General features: G+C 45.5%; 1 protein-coding gene and 1 long non-coding RNA gene across 2 annotated transcripts; one reads left to right on the top strand and one right to left on the bottom strand.

Moving 5' to 3' along the window:
- The first annotated feature begins 2,293 nt into the window (after positions 1-2,293).
- Positions 2,294-12,230, top strand: LOC124310861 (flocculation protein FLO11-like). The gene is made up of 2 exons (XM_046774959.1): positions 2,294-2,789; positions 7,227-12,230. Exons 1-2 carry the CDS (start codon positions 2,767-2,769, stop codon positions 11,026-11,028), a joined length of 3,825 nt encoding a protein of 1,274 aa, XP_046630915.1. The 5' UTR covers positions 2,294-2,766; the 3' UTR covers positions 11,029-12,230.
- On the bottom strand, positions 5,258-6,409 carry LOC124311701. The gene is made up of 3 exons (XR_006910148.1): positions 5,966-6,409; positions 5,719-5,812; positions 5,258-5,517 (listed from the first exon to the last, which is right to left on the bottom strand). It is a non-coding gene; the product is annotated as an uncharacterized LOC124311701 (long non-coding RNA).
- Positions 12,231-18,710: the final 6,480 nt, after the last annotated feature.

Genomic DNA, 18,710 nt, shown 5'->3' with positions numbered 1-18,710 from the left:
TGGTAAAATAACATCTCTCTCTATCTAATGCATAATAGACGTTGGCAATAATCAGATTATCTCGATTTTTTCCCAGCCAATAAAACACACAGTTTGCAGTATATATAGACTTATATACCGGACTACTTTTTGATCGGATAGACTTGGTCGACGGGTGCTGATGATGGCCACCATTATTCGTTTGCAGGTTTATTGCTATGGCTTTTTTTTACACCCCCCAAAAAGTCAGCCATTTCATCGTTGCAGAATAAAAAGAGTCCGACATATTTTTGATTTTATTTTCCCCCCTGGCTGGAATCCGGTTTGGTTGGCGTCCCGTTTCGCACTATTGCCGGCCATTATTTTTTCGCCGATGCTTTTTGATTGTTGCGTGTGATGTGGCCCAACCTGATGAGAGCGAGTGGGTCCCGCTGCCCGGTTTGGGGTTGGCGGAGAAAACTGTCTCACGACTTTTAATCGTCACAAATATTTCATCGAGCGGCTGCTGAGGTCAGCTGACGTCACGTCAGCACATCAGACAGGTCCACGATGCCCATCCGTATTTTTTAAATTTCTAACCAGACCAAACATTCCGGCAGGGCGAACGTGACTGAGCACAGTAGCAATTCAAAGAGTCGTGGGTATCGAAGAAAAGCCGAACCATTTCCTTGAACCTCTTGTTATGATCGCATTTACGGATAAGTCGTGCATAGTAGAAAGGAGCAGGAAATGAAAGAAACGACTGTACACACTAGAAGTAAATAGTATGCATGTTATATAGGGAAAACAGCAGCAGCACTCTACGTAATAAGGACAGCTCTCTAGCGCAGCACACTGGATCTATCCATCCTTCTTCCGAATATTATGATGCAGTCGTAGTAGAATATAACGCTTGATCTCCAAATGAGATGCACACTTCCGTCTCTATACACTACACACACATCACCCTAAGTCGCCCTAACCACGTATAGATGTAGTGTCTATATAGGCGCCTAGATGCATCTCTACATATACCGCAGCAGCAGCCGCATCGACGGCGACGACAACCGCGTAAAAATGTTGACATGCAATGTTATCGATTCAGGTTAAATAAGATGCCGTTGAAAAAAAGAAAAAAAAATGAATAAAACGTAGGTGGAGGCGCTCTACTGCATACATTGTTGAGGGGGTACCAATGTACGCGATATTTCCGTAGTACAAATTACCATTTGTAAATGGTTTGACGTTTGGTTTCTTTATACCACCCAGCACTTTAGATGAGAGAATACACGTAAGGAAGCAGCTAAGAGCTAAAAGGGAAAATAATAATCAAAATAAAAGAAGATGCGACTTTTTGTTGTGGGGGAAAAAGAAAACGTTAGCTTTTAGCTCGGCGAAAGTTGATTTGACCTCATATGGCATGGGCGGACTGACTAGTGGCGGTGCTGCTACCTACTTGACAGTGCGCGCATCCTGCAGCAAATGTGTCATCCGAAAATCTCTTGTGTCTCCATTCGATCGCGGTTATATATCGTCTAAACATAGCTACCGGCCAGGCCAACTGCGGATGGCTACTACTTATACTACCCCAGATTAGCTGATAATACCCCACCCCGCAAAAGAGACCAAACCCCCAAAAAGCAGATGGCGAAAAATAACTCTTATAGTAGAAAGGAACAACAATAACCAAACAAAGCTCGGCCAATAATCAAGGACGTCTATAGAAGTGGTTTGAATCCATCGGAACATATATAAAAACAAAACAAAAAACCAAAATGGGTCGATGGGCAACCCAAACCAGAAGATTGCGGCCCGGCGCGCACACAAACGTTTAGTTCTGCTACAACAAATGATCTCGAGCGAAGAGAAAATATAAGAAAAGAGATTTTGATTTTATTTGCCCCCACCCTGATTGCAGCGGTTGTATTCATGTCCTGTTTTTGCCAGTCACAAATCTTGCAACCCCGCCTCTACTTTTGAATCTCTCCCCTTCCATCGGGTCCCCAGTCCCTCCAGTCCTCGTTATCAACGTACACAAGAGACCCTCCTCCCTTCACCTTCACTTGGACTACGGCAGTCCTCCTCCTCCTCCTGGCCGTTGAATGCGCACACGGAGAAGAGACCGCAGCAGCTTAGAGCGCAAGGTGGGTAAGAGAAAGAGAATGTGGGTCAGGAGGCCGCCTTATCATATGAAAAGGTGAAAACACTTTTACATCGCCGGGCGTCTCTCCACCCCCTTTTTCTTTCTATAAGCAACACAGTCGGCCCAGTCAGCCAACCTCCAGCCCCAGAGAGTCCAGCCAACACACACACACACTACTAGGTACTAACATAGCCAAAAGCCCAGAAACCTACTGCTGTATACGCGCACACACACACACATCCTTCTCTCTTTTTCTATCCAGTTTGGAAGAGAACACGGACTGGAAAAAAGAACTCGGAGTGAAGGTAGTTCAGGTGTGTGTGTGTGAGTCTCTGCCGTGTGTGTTGGCTGTGTGTATAGAGGAGTATATCGGGCAGCGTTCCACAGAGAGAGAGAGAAAGAGAGAGAACCCAGTCCAGCAGCCAATGCTTCATTAGTCGCAATCCGCTCTCGAACACCACTCTGGCGGGTTGGTTCTTGACGTTCCTCTCGTTTACCCACTCACAAGTCTCTCTCTCGTCTGCACGCCCGTCTCTTATACAAGAGCTCAGCTACACTCAGACATTGCCGCACCATTCCTACACATTTGATCCGGAAGTTATACACCTCTCTCGACAGTGCTATTTCTATCGCTACCCCCCATTTTTATTTTCAAAGGCCCAGAAATGGCGACCATTTTCCAGTCGGGGTAAGTTCATTTATTTCTTTTCTTTTCTTTTTTTTTTGGCTACATTACGCAGCTTAGAGAAGGTGTGGTGGTTTCAAGTGTTGCAACTTATTGCGTGTTAAATTATTACAAGAGTCTAATAATCTCCTCTCGATTTTGACACTTTTGGCTCAAATCCCTTTTTTGAACGGTGAATCTATGGCTCTTCATTATCGTCAATCATTCCCGACTCTAATCCATTTTAATGGTACAATAAGCGCCTAAGATGGCGTCAAACCACTCAATGGGATTGGACGTTACAGTCAACGTCTTATACCCCGAGTTATCGTCTGACTAAATTGGCCGTCAAAAGTTTAGAAATAAAAAGGAACAAAAAGCCTCGACATGTGGTCAGTTTTATAGCGGTCGCGCTGGTTTCCCCCCCCCCCCAGCCCAGACAATCTGCATGTTGCTGTGAGCGGTCGGAATCGTATAATAGAGCACCGAAAATACTTGAAAGGAATAGTCAAGGTAGTTCTCTCAGAAAAAAACAAAAACGGATAGTGAAAGTTTCTTTTGTTGGAGGAGCTGCTTTTAATTATAAAATCAGTTTTTTTTTGTTTTTTTTCTCTATTCTTTGGCGTCTCCTGGGTTCTCGTGACTTGTATTCTTTATTCCACTGGCGTCCCCAAATGGAGACAGTCTGACAACAAGTATGGACAAGAGATTTTCCCAAAAAGAAGGTTGTTATAACTATTTAGAAGCTCGTCAGCAGTGTCTTATCTTAAACCGACCTTGTACCACAATCTGCAATCATTTTGCTGTCCAATAGGTTAGTAGATTCTCGCTCTCTTTTCGTCGAATTGTTGTCCAACTCTCACCTTAATAGGCTGCCAACCCCTCCGCCCTCCTTAGCGGCCAGCAAACCGCGAGCAATTTAGTGCCAACTGACCGGCGCCATTCCCCATCTTTGCCAATTGGCAATTCATTCACGCCGATACATATAATCGTCCGTGTGTGCCCATCTTCTTTTCACACGCTCGTATACATATTTGTTATTCATTATGCCGACTCGATTGGGAACGGACCGAGTCCAGTGAGAGGGAAAGAGAATCGAGTCCAAAAGTCGATGAATCATCATTCCAAACGCAACCACCATTTCCCCACTTACACGCACATATGAATACGTTTGACATAATACTAGTGTGTAGTAGTAGTAGTAGTAGTAGTAGTGGTGGTGGTGCAAGATTTTTTTCCCAATTGGCCAACGGCTGCTGGCCAAGAGAAATTTGGCTCTCGGTGCTGACGCGTTACCTTTTTTTTCAACTTGTTTTTCAAGGTGATTAAGACAGATTTGTTTGCCGTGTTCGCCCAGTCGGAGACTTTCTTTGAATAACGTGACGATCGTTCCTCAAATTGCTTGCATTCTCCGTCTAAACCGAAATATCTGCCATTTTGGCAATTTCTATTCAGTTTTTTTGTTTTATTTTTCAATGGGTAGCCTTGATATATCGAGCGCGCAGTAGAGTTTGGAAAACCCCCAAAATAACGAAATAAAGAAAACGCCAGAAAAGTGAGAGGTGATTCGTCTGAATTACAGGGCTACCTTTCACCCTTAGATCCGGTTGCCTAATCACGTCAATCGTGAAATATTCCAAAAACGTAACTGCTGTAGACTGAATTAACCTGACGGATGACATTGACTGAGTCGTGATCATGTGTCGATAAAGAACAACGCTGATTCATCTCATTCTGAAATCAGGACGAAATAATAAAACAAAAAAGAAAAATCCAAATGGTTTTAACTTCAAAGTGGCGACACGACATTCCGTTTCGCTCCAACAACCAAAATACTAGGGGAAAGCCATTTCATTCTTTTGGCTGCTGCTGGCTTTTGGCGAGTGTTGCATGTTGCACATGATGTCTGCTGGGTGCGGTGAAAGCTACAGAGGAGGTGTGGATTTCGTTTTGGGCTGCAGCAGAGACGGAGAAAACGTCCCCGGGCTACCAAAACTATAATAGAGAGTTTGAAATCGAAAAGGCGCCACCGAAAAAATATATCTAATAAAATACGCATTATAAATGCAACGACATCAAATAGAAAAGGAAATATATAAACGAATCCGACCAAGCATGGAGATAATCAGCGCGCCTTGCGGGTTGTGTAAAAAAATAAAACGTGGGCCACAACAAGCGAGCCTTTGATTATTATACGAGCAAGTCCCCCTTGGTCGGCCCTTGGTCAAAAAATTGTCTTGTTCCACTTTGCTTCAAGTGTTTAAAGTTGAAATATTTTCGAATGTGATGGTTTTCTACCCACAGAAAAAGTTGTGAAGTACAAAACAAAACAAGCCTGATCTGCAGTCGTTCCGACAAATGAAATTTTTAGTGAATTCTTACTGAGAAAAAACAAAAACGGAGAGAGAAAACAGTTGCAGTCAACCGCCTTTAGCTCAGGAATAAACATAGTCCGTGTGACTACGTAACGATTTATAATCAACCCCACCAAAAATTGCTAAAAAGGAAGAATAGGGATAAATTTTGGTCCTACCTTTATGCCTGGGAAATACGGCCAGGCATCTCTACAGTTGCTCCATCCATCCGATGAAGAGTTAAATGGCACCAGACGGGATAGGGTAAAAAGGGTGTCCTCGTGAATACACCCACATTCACATGGGCGTACACGAGGACATTTAAAGAAAGGGGAAGAGAGAGATCCTTAACTCGATTGGCACCGGACGTTTCTCCAATTGAAGGGGATGCTGATTATCTAAATGAAAAATAAAAAAATGGGTTACGAATAAATATTGACATAAACAACATGTCCAGGAAAAGTTGAAAATGAGACACTGGGTAAACCTTACTTGGGAGAATTAAAGGTTTGCATGTAATAAACTGCATTGATACAGGTATTGCAGCTTTAAAATATCCAGTAGGTTACAGGTCAAATAAAAGTAACAAAAATCATTACCCAATCGATGATCCTGAGATTGTTGCTGGGTACAGGTTAGCACCTACACAATAAAAACTTGCATATTGTGTAGTTATGATGGCTGGCCTCAAATCTGCAAAACAGGAAAAGGTTACATAGTACAAACAAACTGCCATGCATTGACAAGGAAATCACATGATCAATGCTCAATCAGGTACTAACATTTCCAAATTTGGAACAGGTTTAACTTTCCTATAGCTTATATAGAATTCATGGTTTTATTTACCCGCCAAACAGCATGGAGTATGATGTTTATCAAAAACAAATAAATCTACAACAATATAAATCTTGCACTTTGTCTTTGTCTGACTTTTTCGAAATTTTTAACTAAAAGAGAGCAGACGACACTTGTCTAATTTTGTTCTAATCAGCATCTAGTATGCTTACGAATTACAATAATACGAAATCGATAGAAATTAGAAATGAAATTTAAAAAACCAAACTCCCCCCCCCCCCTCAAAATGAAAACCCGAATTTGAAGTTATCGAATTGAGTTCATCAAGGGGAGTTTGTTCGGCCAAATCTAGTAGTTTCCAGTCAACCAAATCTACATCTCGTTAATGTAGCCTGATTTGTCCTCGCTCTCCCTGCATTGGCACGATTTTAAAGGTGTCTGGTTCGCCTTATTTCCTATCGATATCAAATCACTTTCTGACAAGTTCCACGTTCTTTTCTTTTTTCAAATCGGAAATTTTGATCGGCACGCGAAAGTTGTTGTTGTCTTGTTCTGATTGTTGTCGTGTCCGTCTGCAACAGAGCCAGTTCACGATCGAGTCCAATCACGAAACGTCTAAATATCTCAAGTCTAGAGAGAACGTCACATTCAAAACGATATTCTACTATCGAAGTCTTAAATACTTGCTGGCATTGTTATCGAGCTTCTGATAAACCGAATGCCGAATAATAAAGGTGCCTCTTCGTGCGGTAAATTCCGTATGATGACGAGCCTTATTTTGGAGAGATATTTTCCTTTCTAGCACCAATGCCAGCATGGTGTCTGAGAGATTTGTGGCTTGGAAATACACGGAACCGCCGTTTGGTTTTTTCTACCAGCATTTCTCACTCGATTTCCTCGAATAAGCGCTGCTGCAAGGGGGAAAACTCAAAAACATGGGAGAAAGTAAGCGCGTGCAAGCGAATAGATATTCTCTCTATAAGGTAATCAGATGCAATAGAACCAGGGCGATTTTCTTCGTGGAGGTGCCGCACAATTTTTTCCTTGATAAACGCAGGAATGCGTGAGCAAACGGTGAGCCCACTCGATTCGGCGGCAAGGCAATTCGAAAATCGTCATCGACAAATAATAACGTAACTTGTTTTCTCTCTCTAACCGTTCCCAACCGCCAATATAAATCGCATTGGATTATTGGGTCATTTAGCGGGGGGGAGGAAAAGGTTTCCAGTGAAAACTCGTAAAATAAAAGTGAAAAACAAAAGAAATAACCAATTTTTTAACAACTTTTCACTTCGATTTTCTATTTCAACAGCTCCCGGAGTTGGTGGATGGCCGCGTTGGTGGTGGCCATCGTTTGCGGAACGATGGCTGCACCGCAACAACAACCACAGCAGCAGGAAAGGCGCAAGATCAAAGTCGGCGCCAGTTTCGGCGGACGTCCAGACTCTGCCGGAAGCAGCAGAGCTCTTTCTCAGTTTGAAGAGCCTCTCATCATCACCGAACCTCTTCCGGGACAAGAATTCGTCTTCATTTCTGCCAACCCGCGTCAGTCACAGGCCGCTGGCGGCCGGGCGGCCAGGGTTAATAATCCAGTAGCTGTTGCCCAACTGCCTTCCGTCCGGATCGAAAATCCTGGATCTGGAACGATTCTCGAGGACGGAATTCTCATCGCCGAGCATCTAGGAGAATCTAACCGGGCCGCTCGTCTATTAGACGAGCCTTCTGGCCAGCCACAACCCGTTTTCCCAGTCGCCAATGCCGACGTCCAGAGCTGGACTCCCCTTTCTCTTCCGGAACTGCTGACCGGTCCAGCCGTCGTCCGAGAATTGGAGCCTGTTTCCGATGAGAGAAAATCGAACACCCAGAAAGAATTTCGTTCACTGGAAATTGCTCCGGCTCCAGTCGCCGAAACATTTTCACTGGAAGATGCCATCACAGGTGTAGTAGCCGAGTCTGTTCAACCCAGCGATTCAGTCGCCACGGTTGTTGTTGTTGATGACGACACTGATCGTGTGGGTAAAGCCATCGATGCCCAAGATGACGATAACATTATCGCGGCCGAGTCTGTGTCCAGGCGGACAGTCATCAAAACGGCTCCCAACGGCCAGGATTACGAGTACGAGTACCTTTATTACGACGGCACTGACGTCGATGAGTCAACCAACAACACGCTTAGCGCACCTGTCGAGCCGAATTTATTTTCCAACGACCAGGAAATCGTCAACGCTCTGCCGGCCTCATCGGTGGTGGCCGTCAGCGATGAAGCCGAAAAGAAGAAAGTTGCGCCGGCCGTCGAGCTGATCATTCCGATCATTGAAGACGAACAAATGGGCGTGACGACCGAATCAGACCTTGTCCAAGTCCAGGAAATTCCACACGTTGCTCACGTGGCCTTCCAAGTCGGCGACACTGGCGACATTGCAGTCGAGCAGGTCGGCGCTATCGATTCCGCCGATGACGAGTTCGTGACGGAACTAGACTTTGAAACCACCACGGCCACTGAGGCGACTACAACAACAACAACTACCACGCCGATGCCGACGACTGTTGCGTCCAAACGGCGTCGACCCACTTCCACACAGTCGACTGAGACGCCGTCGATTCGCCCGTCGCTCAGCCGACTGACGCCCCTGCGAAGAGGCAACACTCCCGCGGCCGTCACTGAAGAGTCGCCCGCCGTCACTCCGTCGGAGCCGAAAAGAATGCGCGGAAAGAATCGCTTCTCGCCCGAATCCGTCCCGTCCAGCAACGCCGTACCCACTGAGAGCAAAGCCGACGGAACCGGAAGCCGGAGGATTAGCCGCCCGAGAGTTCGCCCGTCGACATCCAGCAGCACCCTGGAGAATCGGGCCGGCCTAGCCGAAATCCGCTTCGCCGAATTGGAAGGTGAAACTGCTGCCGACTCGGCCGACGTCAACGATCCATCCTTGAGCCTATCCGTCGACATCCAAGACGACGGATTCGATTTCAATCGCCAGAGTCAACCCATCGAGCATTTCCCAATCAACGGCCGTTTGCCTTCGCATTTCCAAGAGACGGACGAATTCACCGATGCCCAGGAACGCACACCTCTGCGCGTCGTCGAGAGCGACTCCTTCCGCAATTCCGGCAACCAAGGATCGGCTGCTGGAGAGCCACCGATTTCAGTCGGAAGGCTGACTGTCATTTCCGGGCCGGCCCGATTGCCATCACCGATCCTTCCTCAATTTGAAGACATCGCCGAGCAGGAGGAAATCATTTCGCCCAGCGTCGCCCCGGTCCAAGACGTCACCGAAAGTATCCAACAATTGGCGGATGAATTCGAATCGGACATCCCAGCCAAAGAGGACGTGGCTGCTGTCGAGCCGGAAATCTTCGAGATCGCCAACCACCAACAAGTCGGAATAGAAACTCATCACGACGACGCCAACCAACACAATAAGGAATCGCCCAGCTTCTCGTTGACTCATCCATCGTTGACGGATCTGTTGGCCTTTTCCAAAGCGGCCGAACAGCAGCAACAAGACGACGAATCCTTCCCGACTGTCGAGGAAGTGCTGATTGAAGAAGTGGTTGTCGCAACAACCCCTGTCGCCCCAAGTAGCCCAACACCATCGACTTTTACCGTTGGTAGTTCGCAGGTTCAATCGCTCGACGATGAATTCATGACCCAACTCGTCGAAGAGGCCGAGATCCCAGTGATCCACAAAGTCAACGAAGAGGTTGCCGATTTCATGGATGAGATAGTGACCACCCCGGAGCCGGCCGTGTTGGCCGTTGAACCCGTTCAAATCATGTCCAGTCCCGTTTTGGAATTGAGCCTGGACAACGACGTGGAAATGCCCAAAACCACCGATAGCACAATCGAAGATGTCGTTCAAGAAGATGTCGCCACAGAAGATGTCACTTCCACCACTACAACCACAACAACAACCACAACTACAACTACTACGGCCGCACCGACAACAACGACTCCGGAACCCACGACAGCTGCCCCGACGTCGAGCGTCCGCACTCCGTCGCGATTTGGCGGCAGCAACGCCAATCGTTTCAACAACCGAATCCGCAACCGCGTTCGCGGCGACGCTGATACATCCAGCGGCGCTGGCAGCACGACGACTACGACAACAACAACATCGGCTCCGGTGAAAAAGAACACATTCCGCCCAGCTGGCTCACCATTCAACCGACTCCGACGACCAACTACTCCGGCCGTTGATAGCGCCAAAGCCGACGTCGTCGACGCTGGAAGTAGCGCGGCGGAAGCCAACGAGAGCAGCTCTCCGGCGTCGGTCGTCGCGTCCACCACCCGTAAACCCTTGCCCAACAATTTCCGCAACCGATTCCAGTTCCGTCGCAATCAAACTGAAGTCAGCAAACCGGCCGAATCTTCCGCGTCTGGATCGACAGAACCCAAAGTTTCACTGCCGGCCGTCAGCAGGCCGTCAAGACCGACCGGCCAGCCGACTAACAGGATCGTTTCCCCACGTCCCATGTCGTCTGTGCTGAAGCGCGGCCGCTTTACCTCGACCACCACTACCGAAACGGCGCCCGCGGTGGTGGCCCAGGTCGAGGAGTCCAGCACCAATGAAACCGTATCCGAAACGGAAGCCACCAATAACGAGGCCGAAGGTGAAGCTGTTGAGGTTGTCGAACCGGTGGTTGTGGCTGAAAAGGTGGTGGTCGTGACGGAAGCGACGACGACTACGACGTCCAGATCGGCCGGATTAAACCGCTTGAGAAATCGGGTCTCGCTGCCCGTTAGCGAGCGACCCAAGACGGTGCGGACGCAGGTCAGCCTGACTGATCGACGCAATCGATTCTCGGGGTTGTCGGCCAAGAAATCAGAGTCCGATTCATCGGCCACAGCCATCGAGGAGAGCAATAAGGAGGAGCCAGCCGAAAAGGCCGTCAGCATCGCTAGCGACGTCCAGGAAGAACTCGAGCCGATTGCTGCTGCCAACAGCGCAAAGGCCAGCAGCAGCCCATCGGCAATTGATGAGTCGATTGATAGCCCGACCAGCGATTTGGGTAATGTCGAAGGGCCCGTTGTCACTGCGGCGCCGGCCGTTTCCTCGTTGCGAAATCGCCGTCCCAATCGCATCCCAGGACAACTCGTCGCTCGGCGAACCTAATCCAAGTTAAGTCAACCTTTTATATCCTCCACTCGTTCGTCGACCCAGGATCCAAGTTGTCAGTGATATCTACCTGGAAACAAAACACACACACGCATACATAACAACAACAAAATTATGACCGTCTTCTTTTAAAAAAAAAATGAAAACTCAAATAAGAGCAACCATGTAGTGATGTAGAACATGTTGTATACACTTTTCCCTTTTATTTCTTTTATTTCTTTGTTTTTTTACCCCCCTCAAATCTCGATGCGGATTTCTATATACGTGCACAGAAAGAAATGCTAGCTACAGCAGTATATAAACCGTCATGAGAACCGTGTTAGGTCCAGGAGACTGGGCATTTACCAATTTTTCTATATTTCTTTTTATTGGCGTTTAAATATCTTTTTGTTTGACTTTTTTTTTCTCTTTCTACTTTTCTTTCTATATTTGTTTCGTGTGTTTATCGCGAACTTTCTCATTTTAAGCAGCCGGATGGTATAAGTAAGTAAATAATCCCTTTCCCATTATTTTAGACGCCCATAGCATCTGCAATCGGAATTGATTGGTGATGCAATCGTAGTAAATATATATATCGGCAACAGCTGCTGTCGCTATGGAAAAAGAAAAGACGATTGGCTATATGCACGTCATTCATTTCGTTTTTTTTCTGATTGCCGATCCTTAACACTAAAAGCTATTGATTTTTCATATTTATACTATCCTTTTTTATATTTCCTCATATATCTGTTAGAATTTTTTTTGTTTTTCCCAGTTTTTTGGAACTATTGTGTAAACAGATGGGTCTGAATTTTTCTGAACGGGACACACACACACACACACTCCCGACCATAGTTTCCGTGGAGCAAACGATTCTCTCTCGGCTCAGCAGTCGGCTGGGTCTGGGGGCGGGATCGTCTATATTTGCATTTGTCATCCCTTTTTTTTTATTTTTTAAAAAAAAGACAACATGTGTGTGTGTATGCCGATTGAAAGAGAGAAAGAAAGAAAGAAAGAGCACACAATTGGAAACGCGGGTGGTTGTATCTTTCGCTCTGCGATTCCACGGAAATGTTATATCTCATGAGAATTTTTCGTTCGTGTCTTCTTCATCATTTTTGTTAGATAAAATAACCTCCGGCTGCCGTTCTTATATTCCCCCCAAACTCTAGTGTAAATAACATCTATTTTTGACTGTCAATACAATATATTCTACTCTACTTGAGCTCTGCTTTTGATGTAATCTGCCTGGTATATATATAAGCCTCATCACAATCATATATATCTGAGTCTTTGCTGTGCATAGGGTACGTATACAAATTATTATTTTTCCTGAAATGAACAAGACCCTGGCCTATAAATGCGACGACAGACGTGGATAACTTGAACGATATAGCCACATTTATTATGGGATGCTGGTGCTGCTCCTGTTTGTTATATCAAGTCTACATCATGCCCATATTTAAAAAGATCCTTGGACACTTGAGATGTAGAATTCGACGAAACGGCTACGCTTGCCGTGTATAGACAATGGTGACCCCATTGTATAATAATAATCTAGTGTCCCACGGGTTATTTTCAGTTACACAGACATCACAGATTAAACACGCGCTGCCAGCACAGCCGGCCAAATAACAGGTTCTATAAATTATCTTCGTTTTCCATTTCACTTGAGAAAGCGAAAAATAAAGCCAACAAAAGGAGGGGCCGTCAAGTTTATTATTCCGGCGGTCCTTAAAAATCTGAAACTGTCTAAATGAGCTATAGCAGCAGGACTATAGAGAGAGAAAGAAAGAGAATGGATGAATTCGCAACCCGTTTCCCCCCAAAGTTGGATGGATGGATGGCAGTCTCACAGGCGCAGTCAATCAAGATGAAGTGGAAAGTTTCTTCACAGAGCATTCAGTCTCCGTGCTGGCGTCTCTGCTGCTGCTTATAGCTCAACTGCTTTCTCCCTCATCTTTAGCTGGCCTATTCTACACAGAAAACACTCGCCTTCGCTGTGTGTGCCACATATATCTACTCTCATCCTTCATATACTGGTCGGATATAGAATTCGTTACTTCTTCCTCGACGATATGGTCCTGGTCCTGCTGCCGGGTGTGTATAACTGTATATATATGGAATTCTGAGCGAGAAAACGTCGTTCAAAAAAGAAAAGAAAAAAAATTAAGACAGCGAAAATATCATTCGGGAATCTCTGCAGGATCAATAGAAAATCCCCCCCCCCTCCTAACCTGGCGTGGGATCAAGGTGACAGCTCAGTCTCGCAGCATCGATTATGAGACGAGGGCTGGGCTATATACAACAAGACTATGAATGCTTTGATGACGAGGTTAGTCAGCATCCAGCAGTCGGCGGAATCAACCCCTCAATCCTCTGCTCCCGCCGTTGCGCTGGCATCAAAAGAAATCAATAAAATCCCGCCCGTCTTCTGACAAAGAATAAAAGTGACAAGAGTGAAATAAAAAAGATAGTCCGAAGCTAAAGGGGGGACAGCGTAATACTATGTATAGTATAAGAAAAGAGCGCGCCAATAGAGAGATAGAGAGAGAGAAACTGATGGGAATCGTGTTCGACGACATGCTGATCATGGGTTAGTTGGCTGGATGGATGGATTGGTTGACTGGCTGGCAGAAAAAAAAAGAAAAAGAGGGGAGTCAAATAGATGAAGAAGAGAATCTCGTGTTGGGCAACGATTCGAACAAATTGGCAGGGCAGCAGCTAACGGATGCAAAGTAGGCAATTTAGGTGACAAAAGACTGGGGCAGTCAGCACAGTTGGAGATCCTCAAGTTTATTATTAGAGACAGAGAGGAGCCAGGCTAAGACTGTATATAGATCCTCATCTGCTAAGAGAATCACTCCTTAGGAAATGAGTCTCGCAGCCAATCAGTTAACTTTGTCTTATCTATATAATTCCAAACCATTTCAATTCGATCTAAAGCGATGAAGAACAATCAAAGATTAAGGACATCAAATGTCCAGGTATATTATACGTTACATTTGATGTCAAATAATCAAATAAAATAAAATAAAACAAGACAGAAGTCATCACCGATCCTTATAGTCATCCTCCGCTCCAGTTGGTACACATAATACAGTGGTGAGATATAACAAATCGGCCATGGAGCGTAGAAAATTTGACATTTATTGACTGTCGGGCGTGTCGCGTGGAGCATTACCGTCATGTCGCCGATGTCCCTACTCAGCGGGTCGCTGGTCGAACTGGTCCAGTGTTATACGTCTCGGATGGACAATGGCGATAAGCGAATCCAATCCAATCCCGAACGCGGGAAAAGGGGGACTCGCTCCGCCGGAGAAAGAAATAAATGCCATAGAAAAAGTCGTCGGCTGAGCCTAAAATAAAGTCAAGAAAAACACACGCAAGCGGGACACGCAGAGAGAAGAAGAAGAAGAAGAAGGCCACGTCAGGTTGTTTGCCATGCTCTCTAGGGTGGGGGGTGGCAATCAAGTCGCGCCAACGCAATAATTGTCCCAGCGAAATATGGTCAAAGTCCTCCGGGTCACTGGGGAAATGAGATGTTAAAAGAAGACTTCTGGAATAACAATAGCGACAGCAGCAGAGTCTCAGACAGGAAAAGAAAAGAAAAGAATGACTTGTCTATTCTCTCCGTTCATGATATAGCTTCTATAGTTTTCCCTTCACGGCATGCCACCCCGCCCGGTGGATGTCGCTGTAGAATATAACTCTCATTCTTTCTCTCTCTTGTCGACTCCAGTGGATTCATATTTTCCAGGGGTTTGCTGCTACTGCTCGACCAGCTCTCTCTCAGGGATTTGTTTCTGAGCGACACTGCATTATTTGATGCCGCTGCTTTTTCTCTCAGCTCCTTCTACACAGCTTGGAGACTCCCACTCTTTCTACACGCTTCTCTTTTCTCCTGCCCGTCTTTCTTTTCTTTTCTTTTCTTTCTTTTCACTCTGTAATAATAGCAGAGAATCTTCCAAGAAGAAAATGGATAGTCTCTGTCTCCCCCCCCCCCCTACGGCAATCGAATCATCCAAGATTTGACAGCCAACTCGATCAAAATCCACGCTAATGTCATCTTTATGATGATCTGCTCCGAGCGGGTGTGTGTGTCTTTTTTCACGGGCAGCGGGGGGAAACGAATGTATATAGAACTTCTCTTTCCGCAATGGCGCCATTTTGGCTCCTGTAACATATAACTTGACTTTTCCAGTAGTCAACTGCTTGGCACACACAAATCACTACCAGCAGCTATATAGACCCCGAAATGGGTTGAACCGTTCCAATGTCAAGTAGATTAATCTACCTAGCCTGAATTGGGGGAAAAGGTCGCTTTTTAAAATTAATCAAAAAGTGGACGGGGGGATGTGAAATGTAAACAGGAGAGGTCGACTCCAGCCGTCATGATGGAGACCGAGAAATCTCAGCTGAACTTTAACGCCCAAAAAAATAAAAACCGCCCAAATTCTTTTGATGGGATATCTATATAACGAGATTTGATCCGACAAGGGCGCAGATATATTGAATCGATTAGATTACCACATAACAGAGGCACACACCAGCTCGAAGAAAACAAGAGCCAAAAAGAGATATATATAAAATCAAATAAAAGGCGTCGATACAGAACCAACCCAACACGGATATAGCTATAGAGTATATAATATAAAGGCCTGTATATGTACAATCCTTTGAGGTGAAGAAGGAGCTCCAGCGTGTGTGCGCTGTATATAGAGTCGCTCTCTATATATGTATATGCAACTGCTTGGGGGCATTTGTCTAATCTTCAGCTTACTCTTAAATTAGCTGCTGATGGTGGTATAATATAGGACTATGCTGGGGGATTACTTTTTCGTGGGCCACAAGCTTCACATCCGCATTAGGATTTACCAGCGTCTATTCCAGATGTATATAATAAGACTATAGGCTAGATACATTTCTTTTCGAGAAGATGCGTAACAGCTCATCGCAGGGGGGGAATTAGTGTTGAACGTGTCAGAGTCGTTAACCCCCCCTCATCCAATACGTTATCAGCAGCTTTTCCAGGTGACGAACCAATAATGGAAGGAAATGTTTGAGAAACATCTGGAACAAAAGCGTGGCGCATTGTCAAACGTTACAGTCCAAATATTATTTCCCCCGCCCCCCGTTCTCGTCTAAATAAGAAAGATCCTGTATGGGGAAATACAAAAAAAAACGATCAGGATTGTATATTATTGTCCCGTTTGTTGAACTGTGAGGGCCAGCGCGAAGGAGAAGGATCTGCTGCTCTCAAACGAAAATCCTGAAGTGAAGTGAATGAAGCAGCAGCAGCACCCAAGCTATTTAACGAGGTTGGCAGTGCAGGAGCCCAAAGTGACAGTCTGATCTTTCCCAGAAGATCGAAGATGCTGTCGCCAGGATTTGTCTTGGCCGCCACCGCCGCCACACGCACGGAGAATAAAAAAAAGGCCAACAACAAGCATGTATTAATACTACTACTTTTATACAGAAGAAATGTTTCTTTTTCCTTCTTTTATATTTGAGGGGGTTTATTTTATTTTTTTGCATGCGTGCCCCACCCTTGGAGCATGCAGATATATAGATTCCAGCCCCTTCGTCACAGCAGCAGGCTGGATTCGGTGAAACAGCGCGTACTATACACGACGATATATATAGATGCGATCGCGTCTTGGTGACAGTCTTTATTATACATGTTATACAGACTTGGCGTGCGGTAAGTTTGGAATTGATATTAGATTCTAAGAGTTGGATCCACCAGTCAGCACAGCCATGGTGTATCGAGTCTGATAATATGCGTCTGCTGCGGTGTATAATACTGAGCTTGGTTTGTCTATATGATTATTTATACAATGAAATACAGCCGTATATACAAGAGGACAGAAGGACTGGCAGAACGAGGTTATTATATAAGGAGGTCGACCATCTGACTACACAGCACACAACACAAACGGCCACCAAACAAAAGGGGATCAAAGGCAAAGCCTGTCAATGAAACCGCCGGAAGACGAGTCCCTTGACTGCTGCTGGGCTGCCTATAGTATAGTCCCGGTAGCAGCAGCAGCAGCAGACTCCTCACATATGAGTCGAGAGAAAACCCTTCGTGTGCTGTGTATATGATGTGATCGATTCACTCGCTATTAATCGATCCGGCAGCACATCATGAAGAAGACGAGGAGAAAAGAAACGTCGGCCGAATGTAGACGACACGATGGCGGACGATGATCGATCAGAACCAATCAAAAATCAATACCCCCGACGCCTCTCTATACATATACCAATAAAAAGGTGAATTCGGCAGCACGAGTTAACATCGGTTAGTCTTGAATATGTGCTTCTATCTACTGGCAGCTGAAAAATGAAAACATAAAAGCCTTTAGCCATCAATAATAATCTATAAATGTAATATAATAAATAAAAGGGATAAGAACAAATAGGGCGACACAGACAATTCGCCATTCTGGGCGTGTCCTTTTCAACACGTCTACAGACGTCGTTACGTAATGTTATCCGCTCCATTACCAATAACAATGCGCTCCTTTTTTTTTTCCTTTTCTTCTTTTGATCCGGGTGCTGCTGGGCGGGGAGATGGACCATTGCGATGGACGATGAATAGCCCCCGCGCGCGCTTCACTCGATGAGGCCGTGCTGCTCCTGTGATGAGTTCATGCGCGTTCTCTCTCTTCTCTTCTCTCTTCTTCTTCTTTTGTGTCATTCGCATTCGATGCAAATTCCAATCAGTGAACTGTTGGTGGACACTTTCAACTGCTGCTGTGCTGAGGGGGGGGGGGAGACTCTATGTCTGCTGTGTGCGATACGTGAAGAGTGGCGCAGCCAAAAGGGACACTGAAAAGAGGAGGAGGAAATGCAAAGAGAAAAGAAGAAGAAGAAGAAGAAGAAGAGCTATATAGCGCGGTTGGTGCTGCTGTCTTGGCAAAAAGCCCATCATGTTATATAGATTCGCGACCGGATACATTTGAATAAAAAAGAAGTGCTGAGCCACGAGATGAGGAAGAGAGAGCATGGGAGCATGCGAGTCATAGAAGAAGGGAGGGCGTCGAGTATATTATAAGGAGAGAGAGAGAGAGAAAAATCTCGTGTCGATGCAATAATAGACATAAAAGACCTATGACGCGGCGACGCCAACGAAACGATGTCGTTGAAAGAGCAAAAAAGGATAGGACCCTCTTTCTCTGTCGCCCGTCATATTCATTCGATACTTTTCATCACAACTCTATCGGCCACTAAATATTAAAAAAGAAGAAGACGAATATCCATACAAGACTTGATATTATTAGATTTATACATCCGCCGAGTCCATTCGAAATGCGCGGGTCTTTTGCTCGCGCCCGTCCATCGTCACGGCGTCCATCTCTATACGTGTATAGTCATCCTTATAATAATATTACGAGCGATAGTTAACCTCAAGTATGGTAGTAGGAGTAGTCTGATATATAGTCTTTCTATCTCCCTTCATGAAAACATCTTAAAAATATAAAGAAGAAGAAAGACTCCATCTCTTGTGGCCTCCAGGGTTTGCGGCAAATGGAATAAATGAACCGATGCTTTGAGTCCTTCTTCTTCTTTCTTTTTTTTTTTTTGATTTTCAAGGGATTTTCCCGCGGTCAAACATGGGGCCGGGACCAATGGAATTGAGTGTCTGTACGATATATAGAATATAAGAACGACGGGTGGGTGGGAATATAAGTTGA

The sequence above is a fragment of the Daphnia pulicaria genome, chromosome 8 (assembly GCF_021234035.1).
Source record: "Daphnia pulicaria isolate SC F1-1A chromosome 8, SC_F0-13Bv2, whole genome shotgun sequence".
Lineage (NCBI taxonomy): Eukaryota > Metazoa > Arthropoda > Branchiopoda > Diplostraca > Daphniidae > Daphnia > Daphnia pulicaria.
This window is presented reverse-complemented; position numbering and strand designations above follow the sequence as displayed.